General features: G+C 42.5%; 1 protein-coding gene across 2 annotated transcripts; it reads right to left on the bottom strand.

The window, feature by feature from the left end:
- Window positions 1-1278: 1278 nt before the first annotated feature.
- On the bottom strand, window positions 1279-14780 carry LOC142481568 (peroxisomal membrane protein 11C-like). 2 transcript variants are annotated; one of them, XM_075582948.1, is made up of 5 exons: window positions 14503-14780; window positions 11635-11840; window positions 10858-11036; window positions 8263-8316; window positions 1279-3003 (listed from the first exon to the last, which is right to left on the bottom strand). In XM_075582948.1, the coding sequence occupies exons 2-5, from the start codon at window positions 11815-11817 to the stop codon at window positions 2778-2780; spliced, it is 642 nt and encodes a 213-aa protein (XP_075439063.1). In that variant the 5' UTR covers window positions 11818-11840; window positions 14503-14780; the 3' UTR covers window positions 1279-2777. The 2 variants fall into 2 exon arrangements, with proteins under 2 accessions (XP_075439063.1, XP_075439062.1); XM_075582947.1 differs by having other exon boundaries at window positions 11635-11823; window positions 14503-14778.
- Between the last annotated feature and the right edge of the window lie 7919 nt (window positions 14781-22699).

Raw genomic sequence — 22699 nt, forward strand, 5'->3', positions numbered from 1 at the left:
GCGTACCGGGCGGTTGGAGGGTGGCTTGGGCTGTTAAGGACCTGGGGGCTGTTGAGAAACTGGGCCCCACAGCCAGCTGGGGTATGGATGCTGCCTGGGGGAGGGACGGCAGCGGGCTACCGGCAGTATACATGGGGAGGGAGCGGCTAGCAACTGTTGAGGGGCTGAAGGGTGCAGGAGGGATGCGGGGGAGGGGGGGGAGGGATAGCAGAGCCATTACCTTATATATGCTGCCCCCTGTCATGTTCTTCACGTCGCGCTCATATATGCAGAGATCTTAACCAATGAGGGAGAGGGGGGATTCTGGGGCCCGGAGGAGGAAGGAGGCCCTGCCTGCGAGGATCGTGCTACACTGCACAGCGATCCTAGCGGTTAAGGAGAATTATGTTCAAGGGGTGCCATGTTCCTTTTTCATGAGCAGATGAGCACTGAGGTATTGCACTGTATGTGGTGTCATTTTGTATGATGCGCTGGCTTTTCTGTTTTTGTTCGCATAATCCTGACCACATCAGCTGGCAGTAGGAATTCTCTCTGTGGGGGAGATGCAATCAGGATGAGCCCCCTCACCCCGCCTCCCTCCCCCCCCCGTAGCGTTTACTGTGCCCGGAGCTGCAGCTTTTTGCTTTCCTTCACGCGGCTCTGGGGACAGCGGCTCTGGCTACATCTGTATGCACAGCTTGGAGGAGAGAGGGGATAGGATAGAAACGGTCACATACAGTACACGAAAGGTTTCAACAAAGTACAGGAGGGAGCATGTTTCAGAGAAAGGGGTGCTACGACAAGAGGTCATTCTCTGATGCTGGAGGGTGGGAGGCTCAGGGGAGATGGGAGAAAGTCCGTTACGGAAAGGGTGGTGGAGTCATGAAATAGCCACCCCACAGAGGTGGTAGAACTAAATATGCTTGGGATAGACATGAGGTATGAAAGAAAGACGAGGACCGAATAAGGTCTGAGGATTTACAATACAGAGGAACACGGGCAGACTGTGTGTGCAAAGTGGTTCTCATCTGCTGTCAAATGCTAGGTTTCTATGAGAAAAGGTCAACATTCCAGCGGGGAGATCCCACAGACTGTGATAATTATATCACACTGATGTCTGGGGCAGTGTGTTATTTTGGAAGGAGGGAGAGCTATAAACAGACCGTATAATAACATCCCCAAACTTCAATAAGACACAGAGGCACCAATTTAAAAGGCAGTCGCATACAGCGGGGGAAAAGTATTTTTTTTGTACAACTAATTCAACGAAGTCGGCTTCCATAGAAAAATTCCACACCCTTAAAGTAAAACATTTATTTAAACTTGTGTTCCAGGCAAAATGAATACAATGTTATTTTCAGACATTTATTTATCTGTCTGGCTAATGATAGAATCATTAAGGGAGTTTTTAAATTGAGCAACAGGAGGAGTTCTAGAGAGCAGTTATATGGAGCAATAGGAGTTTTTAGGGAGAGATTATTTAGATTGTAAACTCTCCAGGGCAGGGATTGTCTTACTTACTGTCTGACTTTGTTGCACTTATTGTATTATAATTCCCTGCACTGTATGGTCTCTTTTGTAAAGTGTAGAGTATACTGTGGGGGCTATATAAATAAAGCTATAGATACATACTGAGGAACAGAAAAGGTTAGAGAGGAGTTAGATAAGATTTTTACAGTAACCACCTGTTTAATGATGTTTAAAGCAGCACTATATCCGGCATTGCGTTTAACAAAATAATAATAATTACAGGATTGAAGCAGGGGGTCTCCGGAGCGTGCTAATTTCAGCTCCGGGGACCCCCTGCTTCCAGATATACTTACCTCCGTAGCTGTGCTTGTATATATGCAGGCAGAGAACTGTGTGCCTAACATAATGGCGGCGTTTAAGTGTCCCGCATCACACGAGCCAATAGGAAGCCCTGATATCATCTGGTGCGGCTTCCGATTTGCCTGCGTGACCGGGACATTTAAACTGCACAGATATACAGAGGTATCTCTAGAGGCAGGGGGTCTCGGGAGCTGAAATTAACACAGTTCAGTGCCGGAGATCCCCTGCTTCAATTCTGCAATAAAAATAAAGCAATCATAATGCAGTCTGTACTGTTGCTTTAAGTTTGACAAAAATATTTAAACTTGATAAAAATAAAAACGCCAAATCACCTACATATCCCAATATGCCCTGGGATAAGAGGTAACGCAACGTTCAGTACATTATACATCTATGCAGTAAAATCATATACAATGTTGCCCTCTTGTGGTCATTGGATTGTATTAAAAATCTCCTGGAAGGGGATAAATCAGTACCACTATGTTTTAGTTTACATTTTATTTAAGCTAATTCCAATCATGGAGCCTCTTCGTGATCATTTTTCTGGGACATTATTGACATTAGCGAGTTTTGCCCTAAATAAAGATGGCTGCTGGGCCCAAAATGAACTAATGGCAGTGACATGTTTGATTAGTTCTTTAACCCAGGGGTAGTTTGTTTGGAAAACCGACAAAAAAAACTTCCCCATTCAGAGACCCCAACTAAATTCAACTGGCCGACGAGGTGGGATTGCGCTTTCAACACCTAGGGCTTCAGACCAGCACAAGGGAGACTGGTGAAGTTAATTGTCCAGGGGCGGAAAATTGGCTTGTCTGCCTCCCAGAGAGGACACCTTTGATGGAGGCTGAAAATGCCTCTCAATGTCAAATTGCCTTCGCAGGTCTCACTCTCTGACTTTCCCAAGGTCAAACTGTTCAGGTCACTGGGATCACAGTGCGTGGCTAACCCCCCCGCTCCGTCTCTGGGCCTCAAACACCACCTGTGTTCCCGCCCACGGCGGTTTGGTAAATGCTGATGAGCGACGACCCGGTCCCCATCAAACCCACCAGCCAGGTGGGCGACTGCCCGCCCCAGAGGAACCCCGGGGGCATCCAGTGGACGGCATTCGCCAGGTCGGAGAGGGAGCCGATGATCGATAGGACTTCCGATCTCACCTGGGCTTTTATCTGACCCCGGCTGAGCGGACCTTCTCCCCTGCAAAAGAAGGATTTCATTCGGTTAAGTTGACCCTTTCGCTGCCAGAGGTGTAGCAATGCGTCGCAGGCCCCTTCTGGCTGTGAAGGGGTTAAATGCGCTGTCTCCGTTAACACACTGGATTGTATAACACAGTTCAAGAAATGAAAGGATCAGTCCCTCCTGGGACAAAAAAAAATTGTGTGTGCCAAATGCGCGCATTTTAAGCGAAACTTCTCTGTCTTTTGTGACTGTTTTGTCACAGGAATTGTATTTGTGTTGGTGATGTTTTTAATCAAAAATCTAAATACAATTTCATTGACAAAACGCAAAGAAATTTGACTTAGAACGCGCGTGTTCGGCACCCCCCATGTATTAACTATTTGCACTAATTGTGAATTTGTAAATTCCTTGTGTTTTTGTGTGTTTGTGCGACAGTGTGTGTGTGTGTCTGTGACAGTGTGTGTGTGACAGTGTGTGTGACAGTGAGTGTGTGTGTGGATGGGTGGTCTCGGCTCCGTGTCCTCTCCTCCTCTGGTGCTGCTGTTGCTGCTTCCCAAGCACAACGCGCTGACGGCTGCCGAGCTCCAGAGGCCTCTGCGCATGCGCGCCGGGACCGGCCGGAGTATTCTTGTGCGCATGTGCAAGGGCCCGAGGAGCCTTCTGTGCTGTGCGCATGCGCTTGATCGCGGCGATGGCCGCATCTGCGAGCCGACAATGTGGTGAGGGCATCTTCTGCGCATGCGCGGCCCGACGGCCTCATCTGCCAGCAGTGACCACTTCCATACCCCACTTCCATACCAAGAAAAAGACATTTGGTCCCAGCAAAGAAGTTTCACTTAAAAAATAAAAAATGAACCAAAGACAGAGATATGTTTAATAGGTTAAATGCCACGAACCGACACGGGTTAGGGCAAAATTGGACAAATGGAAGTATGTTTAAATCCTTTTTTTTTTTCCAAACATCGAACATTTTCATGTTAAACAAAAGCTTTGGAGGATGTTTACCCAATGACTTCTGGTGATAAGACTGTTTGTCAGTCCTCAAAGCCCCAGGTAAATTGTCAGCTTTGCATTGTTCTTTTGTTTGCAAAGTAATTATTAGTCAAACAGATAAACAGAAGTAGCTGATCTGCTTGAATTCAGTGTTCCCCGAGAAAAGCAAGACAGTCATTTATCACAAGATACCAAATCGTAAAAGTCACTTTAATGGGGATTTAATCTTTCTACTTAGATCGTAAGCTCTGTGGGGCAGGGTCTCCTTTAGCCTGATGTTGTCATTTCCCTGTAGCACGTATACCCCTTATTTTCCTCTTATTGTAAGGTAAAGCGTTGCATACAAGGTCGTGCTATATAAATACAATTATACAAACGCACCGATTACACAGAGTTGTTTAAAACTTTTTTTTGACCTGCTACTTGGGACTGACCCATTAACCTTTTCACTACCAGAAGCACCAGAGCGCCAGCCTGCTGGCATAAACATGGAGGGGGCTCCACTTTGGTTTTGATCAGGCCGACCGGTACGATGGAGGGGTTAGCCCGATCCTACCGCAGTGGGTGTGTGTGTGTGTGTGTGTGTGTGTGTATGTGTGTGTGATGCTGTGTGTGTATGGGGGAGATGTTGTGCATGTGTGTGAGAGATGCAATGTATGTGGGAAATATTGTGTATGTGTGTAAGAGATGCAGTGTATGTGGGAGATGTTGTGTATGTGTGTGTGAGATGCTGTGTATGTGGGAGATGTTGTGAATGTGGGAGAAGTTGTGTATGTGTGTAAGAGATGCTGCGTATATGGGATATGTTGTGTGTGTGTGTGTGTGTGTGTGTGTGTGTGTGTGTGTGTGTGTGTGTGTGTGTGTGTGTAATGCTGGGTATGTGTGGGATGCTGGGTATGTGTAAGATGTGTACAGTATGTGTGTGTAAGATGCTGTGTATGTGGGAGATGTTGTGTATGTGTGTGAGAAATACTGGGTATGTGTGTCTGTGTGAGATACTGGGTATGTGTATCTGAGAGCCGTGCACCCAAACATTCCCCGGGACAGCATTATGCGCCACACTACTAGCTGAGACCGTGCAGGGGAACTTCTAGCATTCTGACTTGTAGCTGATGTAAATAATTCATTACCCATGGAGACTGTGATGGCAGATACAATAGATGTGTTCAAAAAAAGGTTGGACATATTTTTAGAAAGGAAAGGTATACAGGGATATACCAAATAAGTAAACATGGGAAGGATGTTGATCCAGGGATTAATCTGATTGCCAATTCTTGGAATCAGGAAGGAATTTTATTTTCCCCTTATGAGATATCATTGGATGATATTACTCTGGGGTTTTTTGTTTGCCTTCCTCTGGATTAATAAGTAAGTATATGTGAGAGAAAGTATCAATAAGTAAGTATAGATAAAGGATAAAGTATCTGTTGTCTAAATTTAGTATGTATATATATATATATATATATATATATATATATATATATATATATATATATATATATATATATATATATATATATATATATATATATGTAGAGGTATCAGTACCGTGTTAGCCGAGCTTCAATAATCAAAAAATAAATAGATGATTCCGTTCTGTGGCTAACGAAATGCTTTTATTTGTGCGAGCTTTCGAGATACACTGATCTCTTCTTCCGGCGATGTTACAATGAATGAAGCAAGGATAACTTAAAAACAGTGTCTCTTGGAATGTTATCTGTGCTTCTCCTTCCCCCGGTGTGGATGTGTTTTATGGCTAGAGGTGTCAAAGGGTAACTGAAAGCAAGTGAAGAAAGAGTGTGTATGTGTATCAGTGTGAATAAAAAATGAATGGAGAGCCCACAGTATAAACAGTGCTCTACACAAGGTGTGTGTGGAGTGAGAGGAATATAAATGGTGTGGGTGGGTGTGGAAATGTGAGAGTTTGTAGCACAACTAAAAGTGTGTGTGGATACTATGTGGTCACTATTGGTGTATATGGATGGAAAAATAAGGAGTATTAGTATGTGTGAGAGACAGCTGTGTGTGCATACATATAGCACAGTATGTACAGACATGGCCTTTAGCGCTCATGGGAAGAGAGTTCGCTAGTGTCAGTAATGACTCATAAAATTTCGATCTCTGTTTAGGCCACTGCTAAGTGTCCCGAACAGTTGCATAAATTTGTATTCATGCAACCGTCTCTCTTTCGGGGTTTTAAGATTACCTTTGAGTATGGCAACCCTCAGATCGTTCATCTTATGGCCAGAGTCAGAGAAATGTTCGCCAACAGGACTGTCTCTTGTTCCGCGTGTGATGCTGTGGCGATGCAGGTTCATTCTCTTGTTTAGCCCCTGTCCTGTCTCACCTATGTAGTAGCAGCCCCCTGGGCATTTCATGCACATGATGAGGTACACGACATTGCTGGAGGAACAGGTGAACCCTCCTCTGATTTTGTATTCCCGATTCTTGTGTGGTATTTGTATTGTGTCCGCTGTGTAGAGCATTGCGCAGGTTTTGCATCTTGGGTCCTGGCATGGTTTTGTCCCGCATTCAGTTGTACTGCTGAATACTTTACTCCTCACCATAATATTCTTGAGATTATGGGGTTGTCTGTATGATAATAAGGGTGCTTCAGGGAAGACCTGTTGCCTATATATATATATATATATATGTTGACCTATATATATATATATACACACACACACACACAGTGGTCGACAAATCACCAAAAAATCTACTCGCCACCTAGTACCACACGTGTGCTGCTTGGTCCAATAGGAGCTCGCCACGATGTTAAATCCACTCGCCCAGGGCGTGCAAATGTATAGGTTTGTCGAACACTGTGTATATATATATATATATATATATATATATATATATATATATATATATATATATATATATATACATACACACACACACACACACACACACACACACACACACACACACACACACATCTTACTTTAGATAATTCTTGAAAACATGGCCTGTTGGTGTCTTGATGACTAAACTTGGGGAAAATTGATAGGAGAGGGGAGACACCCCGGGGCGTAACTATAGCCCGGGGGGCCGCTCTCTTGGGGGCCTGCTCTCTAGGGTGAACAATGCATAACTTTGCGGCCGCGCGTGTGGCACTTGCCGGCCGCTCATCAAGTTTGAGAAAGGACGAGTGTTGTCCGAAACGTTGCTCTGTATGCATTGGTTTGCCTCATGTGTTGAATAAACCTATTTTTTTTTTGCAACTTGATGGAGAGTGCTGCGGATTTCTTTTAATATACAGGCATACCCCGGTTTAAGGACACTCACTTTAAGTACATTCGCGAGTAAGTACATATTGCTCAATAGGCAAACGGCAGCTCACGCATGCACCTATCAGCACGTCCTGAACAGCAATACCGGCTCCCTACCTGTACCGAAGCTGTGTGCAAGCGGGGAGACTATAGAGCCTGTTACACATGGGTTATTTACATCAGTTATGCACGTATATGATGATTGCCGTACAGTACATGCATCGATAAGTGGGGAAAAGGCAGTGCTTCACTTTAACTACATTCTCGCTTTACATACATGCTCCGGTCCCATTGCGTACGTTAATGCGGGGTATGCCTGTATATATATATATATATATATATATATATATATATATATATATATATATAAATAAATAAAACACACAAAAGAGAAAAAAGAAGTCCTGTATAAAGCACTCAAATTAATGAAAAATCATACAGAACCTCTTTTTTCTCTTTTGTGTGTTCATATTATTTTGGTCCTTTAGCACCACCAGAGGGCATTTGTATCCCTTATTTCTGTTTTTTGTGATTTAATGATTTGAATAGGTGATTAGACTGCGGCCCTATTTGTGTGTTTGAGATAGATATAGATATAGAGATGGGTTCACTGGCTTTGCATCTCATCCCAGGCTTTGTTTAAAAGCTGTGTTTAAAGCAGCATGCATTGGCATAAGGGTGTCATGTAATTATGGCTTTAAGACAAAAGGTAGCACTGTGTGCTCATTTGCATGTCATTTCCCAGAATCCTTTGCTGCAGTGGAAGCACTGTATGCTAGGTGATAATAGTGATAATAGTGAAAAGCAGGGTTGCAGACCTGTCTAAGACATGTGAATGTGCTCACAAGTAAAAAAAAAAAAATATATATATATACCACATTGTACCGCAACATGAAAATATATATACACATACATACATATATATATATATATATATATATATATATATATATATATATATATATATATATACACATACATACATACATACATATACACACACACTTACTCAGAATATTTTTCCTTGTTTTCTCTTCTTAGTGTAGTTAAAATCCTCAAAGACCTGGTGATAAAACAGAGGGATACAATCATAAACGTAGCAAGCAATCCATTGACAGTTCATTGATGCATGCCAGGCAAAGGGGCAATCCAAAGTGAACTAATTCCAGTTCCACGTTTAAGAGGTCTCATGTGGGTAATTGATAATTTTTTTAATCCAAATATGACAACTACAGTATAAGTATTTTTACATGTTAAAGTTAGACTTGGGAGGGTGTGAATTCCTCTGGCTGCTCCCTTGTGCGATACCACTGTGATCAGCAAGAGCTTGTACAGCCCTATCTCTCCCTTTATCTTATCTTTACTGGATCTCTGATAAGTACATGGTGGAATAAGGGGAAAGAAGGCATTACTAATTAGCAAACACTTTCCCAGTCAGAGACCCCTAAGAAATGATATGTGGAATTGCACCTTTAAAAAGCAGCATTTTTCTTTTCTTACTTTAAGAGATCTCTTCTTGCACTTCTAACGCTGTTTTTATTTTTAGAATCTGATGCTCCGTTCAGGAGATAGAAGAATTTGAAATATTATGTGCACGGGAGGATAAAATGGAGGCCTCCCCAGAGTCTAGTGTAGTGTAAAGGTTGTAATTCAATAGGGAAAGGGAAGAGGGGGAAATGGTCCTGCTCAGCTAACAAGTTGAACTTTCTGGAGTGGTGCTACCTGGGATAAAGAATATGGGTATTTATGAGAGAGAAAGATCCCATATGATGCAATCACCTCCTCCACTAGTGATACAATAACACATTTTATGAATTATGTAGAAAACAGAAAATTCAATTAAAACCTAAATAATAGCACCTGCCGTGGTAAACTGTCAGATTAATCTAGACTACTGTGTCTAGAGAAATCAATCTAATAAATCCTATATGATAATATCACATGATAGATTTAACTGAGAACATCTGTTCACTGTATGCGACTGTAAGCACACATCACATCTTTCAGAGGGGATCTCAGCGGGTACAGATAGGCAATATATACATTAATTGCCACGTATAGAGTACACGCTAATGGTATAGATTACTTAGTGCCTATATACAAGACCCATCATAGCAAGTACTGCATAGAAGGTAGTGTGTTTTAGCACGTTTAAAACATTGCACTCTGGTGTTACAGATATGAAGAATGCTATCTCAAGCTGGTGGCTTCCTGGTTCGGCCCACATCTTTGTTAGCTATCTGCGAGTATAGAGGTATACACATATACAGAGATGCAAAAAGGCACATATAATCGCTGGGCTAATCGGTTTTGCCCACCGATTATATGTGCATTTTTGGCATCTCTGTATATCTGCATATCTTTACAGTCGCAGACCGTTAACAAAGATGTGGGCCGAACCAGGAACCCACCAGCTTGAGATAGCATTCTTCATATCTGTAACACCAGAGTGCAATGTTTCAAACGTGCTAAAACACACTACCTTCTATGCAGTACTTGCTATGATGGGGTCTTGTTATGGACACTAAGAAACCTATACTATTAGCATGTACTCTATATATTCACATAACACCTGTGTTATATTGGATACAATGCGGGATCACCCATGGGGGATGACGCAAGGATCATCCAGCTTGCACACTAAGTGGTAAAGATGCATTTCTCTGTAGGGAAAGGCCATTACCAGTTAGCCCACCGATTATATGTACATTTTTGCATCTCTGTATATGTGTATACCTCTATACTCGCAGATAGCTAACAAAGATGTGGGCCGAACCAGGAAGCCACTAGCTTGAGATAGCATTCTTCATATCTGTAACACCAGAGTGCAATGTTTTAAACATGCTAAAACACACTACCTTCTATGCAGTACTTGCTATGATGGGTCTTGTATATAGGCACTAAGTAATCTATACCATTAGCGTGTACTCTATACGTGGCAATTAATGTATATATTGCCTATCTGTACCCGCTGAGATCCCCTCTGAAAGATGTGATGTGTGCTTAGTCGCATACAGTGAACAGATGTTCTCAGTTAAATCTATCATGTGATATTAACATATTGGATTTATAAGATTGATTTCTCTAGAAACAGTAGTCTAGATTAATCTGACAGTTTACCACGGCAGGTGCTATTATTTAGGTTAATTGAATTTTCAGTTTTCTACATAATTAATAAAATGTGTTATTGTATCACTAGTGGAGGTGAGTGCATTATATGGGATCTTTCTCTCTCATAAATACGCAGTGTAAAGGTTACCAGAAGCTAGAGATTAAGAAAATCATGATTTTTAACAGTACATGTTTTATTTTACAGAGCAGAAAGCAGGACATGCCCAGGGAGCAAGATACTGACATTAGTGACATGAAACTAATGTAGGCTTCTGGGTGGGATTGCTGATTTAAGAGTGAGTTTGTACACTGGTAAGTTTAAAAAGAATATACATATTTGGGACTGTGAATTAAAGTATTGCAAGCCTGTCTGGAAGTGAAGGGGTTACACAGTCTGCATGGTTCGTTACGGAGAAACTGATGAGGAATTAATAGGAGTGGCATACAGTATACAAATCATGCTATGCCCCGGGGAGGTGGGGCACACACGTACCTCATGATTCCCAAAACAAGAGACAGACCCCACAGTGCAGTGCTAGCCGTCCACCACTTCTCTGATTTCCCGCGGACAACGCCAGCGTCTGCCGCCCACGCTACGTGTTCACACGGGTAGTAAAGCTGGTCACATATGTTAACGATCACAGAAATCCACCTGACCAGAGCATCTTCCTCCTAGGATAATTAAAAGACCATTAGGTGTCAGGCTCCAAAGCTGTGTTTTCTGGAGTTCAATATAAATTAACGGTTGTTATGAACGTCTCAAAGCAATAGGAGGTATAGGGAGCAGTTATATGGGGCAATAGGAGGAGTTATAGGGAGCAGTTATATGGGGCAATAGGAGGAGTTATATGGAGCGGTTATATGGGGCAATAGGAGGAGTTATAGGGAGCAGTTATATGGGGCAATAGGAGGAGCTATAGGGAGCGGTTATATGGGGCAATAGGAGGAGTTATAGGGGGCAATAGGAGGAGCTATAGGGAGCGGTTATATGGAGCAATAGATTATCGGAGTGATTATATGGGAGCAATAGGAGGAGTTATAGGGAGCAGTTATATGGGGCAATAGGAGGAGCTATAGGGAGCGGTTATATGGAGCAATAGGTTATATGGAGTGGTTATATGGGGCAATAGGAGGAGTTATAGGGGGCAATAGGAGGAGTTATAGGGAGCAGTTATATAGTTTAAATGAAATATTTCTTGTGGAGATTGTCTCTGACTGTAACTCTGGCACCATGCGAACCAAAGTAATAGGGTCTTAACTCTCAGCACACCTTCCTCCCCAGCCCATACTGCTTGGAGTAAGCGAACATGGCCAGGTCATCAAACAGTCGCAGGACTGTCCGGCAGTGGCTGAGCTGAGACGCGATGATCAGAAGGCTCTTGGCGGACTCCTGCTTCTTCCCGCCCTTCTGCGCCAGGATTCCACCCACCAGCTGGCAGCTGTAACACAGCATCCGTATCTGAGGACAAGGGCAAACTATTAACAAGAACAAAAGCAAGTGTCAGTGAATGGGCTGCTGGCTCTGTACTTCCTTAGACCAAAATGAGCTGGAACTCAGAGGAGAATCACAGTAACATGTTTTTATTTATAACATTTGATCATGCCAAGCTTTGTATACAGTGTGTGTGTTTATGTATGTATGTATGTTTATACAATTTCCACAATGAAGCAAACCAGACTGGCCGGTCACATGAAAAAAACTAGGATACAAAATATCATAGGTCTACACAAAAAAAAAACCCCATACAAACATACAAAGAAACCATCATATGATGGTTTCTTTGTATGTTTGTATGGGGTTTTTTTGTGTAGACCTATGATATTTTCTATCCTAGTTTTTTCCATGTGACCGGCCAGTCTGGTTTGCTTCATTGTGGGAATTTTGTTCCCGCAGAGAGCTACCACTTTAGGATATTTTATTATACATTTTTGGGTCTATTTAATTGCATATAATTTAATTATTTATTTTTCATTCTATATTCTCTTTTCATTTCTGGTCAGGCAGGTTCTCCAGTTAGTTGTTTGTATGTCTGTTATTTTTTGATTAATAAAATGACCCTTTCTATTTTTTGCTAACATTTGTCTGAGTGCTCTTTAAGAGATTTCTTTTCTCTGTGTTTATATATATATATATATATATATGTATATATATATATATATATATATATATATAAAATCAAGAATGAATAGATGATACCGTTCTGTGGCTAACGAAATGCTTTTATTTGTGCGAGCTTTCGAGATACACTGATCTCTTGTTCCGGCGATGTTACATTTCTGATGTAACTGATGTTACAGTATATATATATATACAGTGTTCGACAAACCTATACATTTGCACACCCCAGGCGAGTGGATTTAACATCGTGGCGAGCTCCTATTGGCCCAAGCAGCACACGTGTGGTACTAGGTGGCGAGTAGATTTTTTTGTTCGGCGAGTAGATTTTTTGGTGATTTGTCGACCCCTGTGTATATATATGTATATATGTATATATATATATATATATATATATATATATATATATATATATATATATACATACATACACACACACCACTCAGATTCAAGGGACTGGAAGAAACACAGCACATCAGGTAACGGAACAAAAGGTATATTACTGCATACAAAAAAGAAATTACACAATTTCAGGGCTAACTTAGCGCTCCTTCATGCTTTGGATCTGGGTGAAGTATATGTTTATTACCTTATGAAGCGCGCACTCGCTATTACCGTATATGCCTCTTATCACAGCGAGGGCATCGGCATCGGAGGGAGAGAGGCGGAGACATCCAGCACTATGCCTGCCCCTAGGAGGAGTGTCAGTGAGAGTCGGGGGAGAATTTTTAGAAGCCAAAGTTGTGCGGAAGAGGGGGGAAGAGACACTGGAACAGCCATGCTAAAAATTCGAGTTGGCGTCTAAGTTTTTTAAATTGTATATATATATATATTGTACCTGGTGAATTAATATATATATATATATATATATATATATATATATATATATATATATATATATATATATATATATATATATTAATTCACCAGGTACAATTATTGTACATAGTTATTGTATAGCACTAAGTGTGTCTATGTATATCATGGCAACGCAGCGCCATGTGACGCCACATGGCCATATTGAGAAAATTTGCAGGGGAAAGATGTGATGCCAAAGCATGCTAGGAGAGGCTGCTCGCCGCCCGCGGCCCCACTTGGTAGTTTGAGGTCAGGGGGAGATGAGGGGAAAATCTGGGGGAGATGTGAGGGGAGAGATGTGAGGGTGGGGTGGCAGAGGGTAATGTGAGATGCAGGGGGGGAGGGGGGTGGTATACCTGAGAAACTTAATACATGTCTAACATGGGCTCCTAAATATACCCCTCTATTAGCAGAGACACATTAATATTTAGTTATTTTGGTGCAGTAAATAACACTATAGAGCACAGGTTGTGTAAAAAATGTCAGTGTTTACAGATCATTGGTCCTCAGCTGTACGGCTGCTTTTCACGTTCCAGGGTCGCAATTATTGCTCGCGCTATTCCACGGATGATTGTCCAAAGTAAACAAACATGTCGAGAGAACCTGTTTCTAAAATTTCTGAATCCCACTACTGGTATGCATGTATATTCATATTCTTTTATCAGAAGGGGGGGGGGGAAGATTTATGGAAACCCATTTTGAGGTCCTCTTATCTCCAGGGACACCATATTCCTGAGAGATTGGAGTTTTTGTTGTCAGGAAGGGACACGAAAATAATGCAAAATTGGTTGCGTGGTCATTAACAGAAAGTTGCAACATCATCTCCTGATGTTACAACAACATTGCAGCTTTCTATTGGCTGCCGGAGCAAGCCAGACCCTGTGTCCATATTGTGTCCACCGGGCAAGTATTCTATACACATATACGGTACTAAAGAAGACACACTCATACACCGATACACATGGAACACACAGCAGACTGACACAAACATATACATACACTGATACACAGAACACACTGACTCAGATACACACAGCGCAGGCTGCCATGGGAGATTCTCCCAGTCTCCTTAGTCCACACAAGATATCAGGAGTCTCCTGGTCCTTCTAATACATGTTATCAATCTGGCCCAGCCTGATTTGCTCACTTGGATTATGGACTCACCACTCTGTCTCTGCCTCTGTAGGATTCCAAGACATGCAGAAGGCCAGACACTGCAGTAGTCATTGCACCCCTTTGCTGAGATTAGTACACAGTTAATAAGGTGACACTGCTGTTATGATCCCACAGTCATTTGATGCAATGTACTGAATATTGCCACTTGTGGCAAATAATGTCCAGCACAAGTTCATAACAGCCCCATATACAGCTAAAGCGCAGGAGCACCAATACTAAAATCTTGTGAACTTCAGACTTTAGCACTACTATGCGTTCCAAGCCTCCTTCTGACTTTCAACCCCCGCCTATCGATCATAATACTACAGTTTCATTGGTAAAGATGGGTTAGTGAAAGAGAGGCATGGAACTCACCGCTTGGCTTCCTCATTCTCCCATGGACCAATGAGAATTCAAGATAAAGGGATTGGCAGAAAATCCAGCCAATGTGTATTGTTTGAGCAGTATGGGTGGTGAAAGTATGCACACTTGCAAAAAGTTACAATAAGAAAGTCATACATTTGGTGGGGGTATACAGTGTTTGTATGTAGGTCTCTGAACAAATATGTGTGGGTAGGGGGGTGGGGGGTTTCATATAAATTATATATATAGAAATAATAAATGTTTTTGAATAATAAAAAAAATTCTTCTATTGTTAAAGTATATATTCTAAATAAACGATGCTTTTTTAAAATTCTTATCACGTAATTTATGGGGAAATTCCCTACAAGTCTTAAAGCCCAGAGGAGAACAATATGGCTGCTTTGGTGAAATAAAGTAGAAATGCTTAATAACCATTGCAATCTTGAAATCAGTGCAGAACTGTAACTCGTTTAGATCCAATCCCATACTAGTCCCTATCAAGAGCTGTACAGGCAGTGCTCGGTTATCCAACGGAATCCGTTCTGGAAGTAGCGTTGGATAGTGAAACCGTTGTAAAGTGAGTCCCATGTTAATCAGTGGCGGTGAGCGTTGGATAACGCATTCAGGTGTTGAAAAATGGCCGATAGGGTGGCATTTTAAAGCGTTGGATATTCCATTCATTGTAAAGTGAAACGTTGGATAGCGAGGACTCCCTGTATATCTATGTTGTATATTTAGTTAAATGTACACTTGTACTTAATGGAGTTATGCAAAGAAATATTAAAACGAAGCTACACCCCAATTAATAAAAATTTGAAATATTTTCCTTTAAGGTAACCATCGTAAAAGCAGAAAAAACACAATACACTGAGTTAAAATACCGCAAACCATACTCCAGAAAAGGTCAAATAAAAATAATAATAAATGATGTTCAAAAGCCCATGAATAAACACAAGTGTGTGGAAGGAGTGTCCCCAGGCGCCATATATAGGTAAACAGATGATACTGTCAAACATAACACCTCTCCTTGTATAATACTTTTTATTGAAATGTATATAAAATAAAATGTTAATAGTTGCACTCACCATACTCTCCAACTGTACCTACTTAATCGGTACCCCACGTGTTTTTGTAACGCAAGCTGTACCTATTAGAATGCTTTCTGTGTGTGGTAAGCAGAAGCTGCATGGGTTCGGGGACTTTCATAGGAATTGCTTGGAAGTACCTCTGTCCAGCAGGAGTAGAGCAGGTACAGTGGGACCTATTTCTATGTGTAAAATGTTGGCGGGTCTGCATTCACAAAGAAAATGCTGTTCACGGATCTCACCTGGTGGGGCTCCCTACTTTATATTGATATCCAGGATGGCCGTTACCCAACACTCTCCTGGACCGTTTCCTGCTCATCCCACCGGTTGTCTAAGAGGAGTTCTTTTGGTGTCCAGTGTCACAGACTGATGCTGTTGCAGGTCAGGGACTGGAGGGGCACACCGAAACTCAGGACATGCCCAACGCATTTCGCATGTGTTTCCTCAAGGGCAGGCTGCATGGACAAGCACTCCCCCACCGATACTTAAATAGGCTGGTTAACCATTGCCTTGCCGACATAACTATAGCAAAAAGAAGTGCTATCAATGTGTGTTCTGTGACTAGCACTTTAAAGAAGTAATTCCCCTCCTGCCCCCCTTCCCCCACATAATAATATAAATCTATATATGTGTATGTAGATAAGTATATGTATGTATATCTTTATTTATATAGCGCTATCCATGTACATAGTGCTGTACAGCAGTAACACACGTGACATAATAGGAAAAAGCGCTTCATACATAAAAGTAGACATTAGAAAAAAGTCTCTGTCCTGAAGAGCTTGCAATCTACGTGGTAAGTATGAGAGCACTTACAGAGACAGTAGGGGGGGGTGTTATGGTGAGTCTGCAAGGCGTCAATGGTAAATGCATACGAGATGTATAGTATCCACTAACGGAGCCACCCAACTGCTTTATTAAAAAGGTGTGTTTTAAGGTGGGCTATTGCAGAGGGTTGGGATACCTTACAATGTATATCAGACACAGGTTGGAGTGGTTCCTTACAATGCATCTGATCTCAGACACATTATTAGAGAGGGTTGGGGTTCCTTACAATGCCTCTGTTCTCAGACACACTATTAGAGAGTGTTGGGGTTCTGCAGAATTTCCCAATATAATTATAGTGTTCCTTAACCAAAAAAGGTTGGGGACCACTGCTTTAACCTTGAGAATCCTTTTCCAGGTCGTGTGATCGCTCCGGGAGCAATTACATGACGCGACCAGGCCAAGGTTGGCAGAAGCGGAGGTGGAGATCACCAGGTCACCCCCTAGACAACGAGCAAGTGCCCATGTTGTACCTGCTGCATCGTAAGTGCCACGGTGTATATCGTACCAGGTACATCCTACAAGCACTATGAGGGTTAAGGTGACATCATCTCACCAGTGATTTTATCATTTTTAGGCCATTTGACAAAGATGAAGCTTTGTCTACAATATACAGTTCCTGCCATAAACTGGGAGATGGTGAGAACAGATTGAAAACAAATAAGTTATACAGGGAGCACAATAGGCCTGTTAATCAAGGACAGAGTGGTGGTTGTCACGGTAGCTTATGACAAGATATAATGAACACCAAATATCTGGGTTGAACTGAACGAGGCTTAGATATAATAAAATATAATGTATTCCTTAAATAAGGTGAACACAGCAATATAGTACAATTAACAGGCAAGAAGATACACTTTCTCAGGGTTGGGGAATGGAGAAGCATCAGCTAGCAATTCTCCATCAATCCAGTGACATTCCAGGTGGTATCAGAAGCACAACTAAAAACTGTAGGGTTGACACAGTTTATATACAGTACCTGTGCAACCCTATTCTTAACATTGAACACAGCCTATTGTTGAACAATTATCTGTATCCACTCTCTAATGTGGAGACACAGACTAACAGACTAACCCATGCCTTCAGGTAACAATTAGACTGGCAGAGTTTGTTGATTGACTAATACTTAATCCCTAGACATTGGGTAACAATCAAGGCAGTTACTTTTTGATCACCGTGCTTAGGCTACTCAGCCGTCTGCCCTTCATGACTTATTAGCCTAGTAAATGGCGTCTGCATTTTCAGAACAGATCCAAAATAAAATACATATACACTTTAATATCTACACATATTAATAAGTTCCATTCTGGTGGGCTCAGTGGGTCGACCTTTGCCAGTTTTTAATGCCTACAGTGACTGCACATATTGGCCAAATATGAACTCTCTGCGACCTCCAAAACTGGAGATACAGAAATGCACGTTAAAACATTAAAATACATGCTTATAATGAAAACATGGGAACAGGGGAACATACATTTTCAAGGTATAACAAGGTGCAAACCTCATCCCTGGACCGCAGTCCAGTTAACCCCTTGTCTCTCTGGTGAGGTCAGGGGATGGCCATATGGGGTGCAACCCCTTTAATACCGGGCCACCCCCTTTCTCCCTCTACAGTGGTATTAAAGGGTACGACTACTTCTCCAGCCTTTGGGGGATGTTACTTTGTTTTTTTCTTCTTGTTAGTACTGTATCTGCAGGTTTCATACTGTACATAAAAGACACATGCCTGTCACGAAACCTGGGACCGAAAACACAAACAAGGAAAGAGGACAGGAGAGACCACGAACTGTCACCTACACCGTGGTACTATTGCCCCATATAACTGCTCCCTATAACTCAAGACCGGAGAGAAAGAACCTAGTAAGGGCACTCTAAACACATAGGTGGTATGGTGAACACTTTAAAACATACACTTTATTCAAATAATTTAAAATAATGGGTGATAAAATAAGAATTAAACGTTTAGATCCTTCATATGAACACTGAATGTGGTGTTCTGGATCAATGAATGCTGACTGCAAATATCCTCTATTAATGTATGTTACAGTTTGGACCAGTGAGTATGGTGAGTCACTGTCCAAATGAACCAAAGTACCCTAAATGTCGCTGCTGTAACAGTATGTGCCAGTATAAACAATCCCTAATACGCAGAATATACAGCACTCTAGCATACATAAGGAACCCTAGCCAGGTCTGCCAAAAAACAATGAGGTAGTGTGACTGGCTGAATGAATGGGATCCTGGCTAATAATATAGCTAGTACAGAGCTAGGAATACTGTAGATAGATGATAGAACATAGGGTTTGTATATAATCAGCTCAATATCACTGCCTATGAATATAGCCCTATGGGAAGTGATTATGAGTCTAGGGAGCAAAGCAATAAGTCCCTAACCACAATGTGGGTATAACATACTAGGCTCACATACATTGCCTCATATAACCGCTCTTATAACTCCTCCTATTGCCCCACATGTAACATTTACAGACGAGATTAAAATGGTGTAGGACAGGTAGGATAGGCCTGCAGTGTGTTGTGTTCGACGGGTTTTGAGACTTTACAGCAGGAAAATTGAAAGACTGGGTAGACCAAGTGACCGGATCAAAATCAGTGAGATGTAGGGAATTGTGGGCTTAAAACAAGGTGTTTTAATGGAAAAATGCTGATTTGTACCTCTGAGACTCCATGGAAGACTATGCGCCATTGACGCTAAAAAAAGACTTATTCCAAATCAGTGACGTCGGAGATCTTTTCCAGCTGACAGTGCCTGTTTTTTTCCGTTATACCAAAGGAAAAAAAGATGGGTACAACAGACGTCTTCAATCAAAAAGCCATTTTTTTACGGTGCACATCTTTTTTCCCTTTGGTAGTCTTTAACCCTTTATAGGCCACAGCAGGGAGCCCACCGAGAAGAACGCATCGACCAGATGTGTCTGTCGGATTTCCAGTTTTGTATTTGGATTGCGCTAGATTTTTTTTTCTATTCCCGTGTGTGCTTTTTTTCCCCTTTCACAGCTGGATGGGCCAGAATGTCAGCAATGGACAGAACCAAGCGGAGGTAAAAAAAACAAACCAGCGTATATATAGGGGAGCCAGAGCTGAAATCGCACTACTACAAAACGACCAGTGCGTCAGCCTATCAGCCGGCTCGTACCGGCACCGCGTTGGTGAAGAGCAGACCTAATCTAGAGAGCAGCAGTCCCATGAAATACTATAGTGAGTGACCACAGGGCGTCTTAGAACACGGAGTGATATCTCACTGGTTAGCCAAGCTAAGTAGAGACACGTGTTTTTGTAGCTGCAGTTCCACTTCCTGTACAATATGGTCTCTGTTTTTACCTCTCTATTTTTGTTTCAACTGCTCACTTATTTTTTTAACTGTGTGTTTACTGCTTTATTCCTAAGGAGGGAGGACGAGGACTTCCTACCTTATTTTGTATTGTATTGTATGTCTTTATTTATATAGCGCCATTAATGTATCTCCAGTTGTATATATGTCCCCTCAAATATCCCTCCAAATAAATTAGGGGGCCTTGCCTGTGCTGAAAAATGAACATACCTGAGGGACCAGGGGAGACATGCTATACAAAGTATATTTAAATGAGTCACACATCCTAAAATATATCCTTAAGACCAATCAGTTTAAAGACCCTTGCGATGAAGGGGGTACTAGACCCAACAGGATATGATATATACCAAAAGAAAAAGGGTGGTTCTCTGCACTCTCAACAAAACCTTTTCATCCACTTCGGTCTCTGTTTCATAAAGACTAAAGGACCGTAATATGTCCAGGAGAGAAGGGAGAGGGCGATAGTATAGAATATTAGGATAGAAACTTGTTTTAGAGACAGAAGTGTGAGAACCAGAGGTCGTGCTCTGAAACTGCTGAGTGAGAGGCTCAGGGACAGGGAGTCCTTCTTCGCAGAAAGGGTAGTGGATTAGTGGAACCGCCTCCCAGCAGAGGTGGGTGAGGCTAGTACAGTACGGTATTCAGAAATGCTTGGCCTAGACATAAGTGGATACAATAAATAAAGGTTTTAATAGTATCTCAGGATTTCCAACAGCAAATAAATGGGCAAACTAGGAGGGCCAAGCAGGTCTTATTTGCGGTCAGATTCTATGTTTCTATCACATTTTTTATCCATCACTCAAATCCTGTTTTTCAGAGATCAGTATCTCAGGATATTGGTATGCAGGGTACAATTGGTATGCAGAGTTGAAAACAAAAATAGGATCAGCCCAGGAAAAGGCAGTAACAAAGGAAATGATAAACTAACTAAGCTTTGCCTGTAAGTGGGTTAAGAATGCCAGTCTGAATACTGTTAGTTTGTCACCCTGCACACAGCACTGAACATGCCTTTTTCTTGACCCTCAATCTTGTCTGTAAACAGCCGAACAAAGACAAAATACTTGTGATTGTTAATAAACCAGTTGGGCAGCTAAACAGGCGAAGCCGTGAACATGTCCTGAGGCTCATGCCACGGCCAGCGGCAACATAACCCCTGAAGAGACAGACAGTGAACTGCGGCACTGATAACATTCACTTAATCTCAGGGGAGTTTGGGGATAGGTGGTAGTAATAAGGTGCATGGAAATGGACTTGTCCCATTTCTTTTGTTATTGCCGGGAAATCATGTTTTCCGAATGCCTCCATTCTCCCTCACCCCCTGTCTTACTACGCCAATCACCCTCTGTCTTTCTGCGCCAATCACCCCCTGTCTTTCTGCGCCAATCACCCTCTGTCTTTCTGCGCCAATCACCCTCTGTCTTTCTACGCCAATCACCCTCTGTCTTTCTGCGCCAATCACCCCCTGTCTTACTACGCCAATCACCCTCTGTCTTTCTGCGCCAATCACCCCCTGTCTTTCTGCGCCAATCACCCTCTGTCTTTCTGCGCCAATCACCCTCTGTCTTTCTGCGCCAATCACCCTCTGTCTTTCTGCGCCAATCACCCTCTGTCTTACTACGCCAATCACCCCCTGTTATTCTGCGCCAATCACCCTCTGTCTTACTACGCCAATCACCCCCTGTCTTTCTGCGCCAATCACCCTCTGTCTTACTACGCCAATCACCCTCTGTCTTACTACGCCAATCACCCCCTGTCTTACTACGCCAATCACCCCCTGTCTTACTACGCCAATCACCCCCTGTCTTACTACGCCAATCACACCCTGTTATTCTGCGCCAATCACCCTCTGTCTTACTACGCCAATCACACCCTGTTATTCTGCGCCAATCACCCTCTGTCTTACTACGCCAATCACCCCCTGTCTTTCTACGCCAATCACCCTCTGTCTTTCTGCGCCAATCACCCTCTGTCTTTCTACGCCAATCATCCTCTGTCTTTCTGCGCCAATCACCCTCTGTCTTTCTACGCCAATCACCCTCTGTCTTTCTGCGCCAATCACCCTCTGTCTTTCTACGCCAATCACCCTCTATCTTTCTACGCCAATCACCCTCTATCTTTCTGCGCCAATCACCCTCTGTCTTTCTGCGCCAATCACCCTCTGTCTTTCTACGCCAATCACCCTCTGTCTTTCTACGCCAATCACCCTCTATCTTTCTACGCCAATCACCCTCTGTCTTTCTGCGCCAATCACCCTCTGTCTTTCTGCGCCAATCACCCTCTGTCTTTCTGCGCCAATCACCCTCTGTCTTTCTACGCCATTCACTCTCTATCTTTCTGCGCCAATCACCCTCTATCTTTCTGCGCCAATCACCCTCTATCTTTCTACGCCAATCACCCTCTATCTTTCTATGCCAATCACCCTCTATCTTTCTGCGCCAATCACCCTCTATCTTTCTATGCCAATCACCCTCTATCTTTCTATGCCAATCACCCTCTATCTTTCTGCGCCAATCACCCTCTGTCTTTCTGCGCCAATCACCCTCTGTCTTTCTACGCCAATCACCCTCTGTCTTTCTGCGCCAAT

This window comes from Ascaphus truei, unplaced genomic scaffold, assembly GCF_040206685.1.
Source record: "Ascaphus truei isolate aAscTru1 unplaced genomic scaffold, aAscTru1.hap1 HAP1_SCAFFOLD_2800, whole genome shotgun sequence".
Lineage (NCBI taxonomy): Eukaryota > Metazoa > Chordata > Amphibia > Anura > Ascaphidae > Ascaphus > Ascaphus truei.

What these genes read in the sequence shown, in the direction of transcription:
- LOC142481568 (XM_075582947.1), bottom strand. Translation starts at nt 14,565, where the DNA reads ATGACTACTGCAGTGTCTGGCCTTCTGCATGTCTTGGAATCCTACAGA. An exon ending in CTTGTTTTGGGAATCATGAG is followed by an intron (nt 8,317 to 10,857) that starts GTACGTGTGTGC and finishes TTTTATCACCAG; the next exon opens with GTCTTTGAGGATTTTAACTA. An exon ending in AACAAGGAAAAATATTCTGA is followed by an intron (nt 3,004 to 8,262) that starts GTAAGTGTGTGT and finishes CTTCTTTTGCAG; the next exon opens with GGGAGAAGGTCCGCTCAGCC.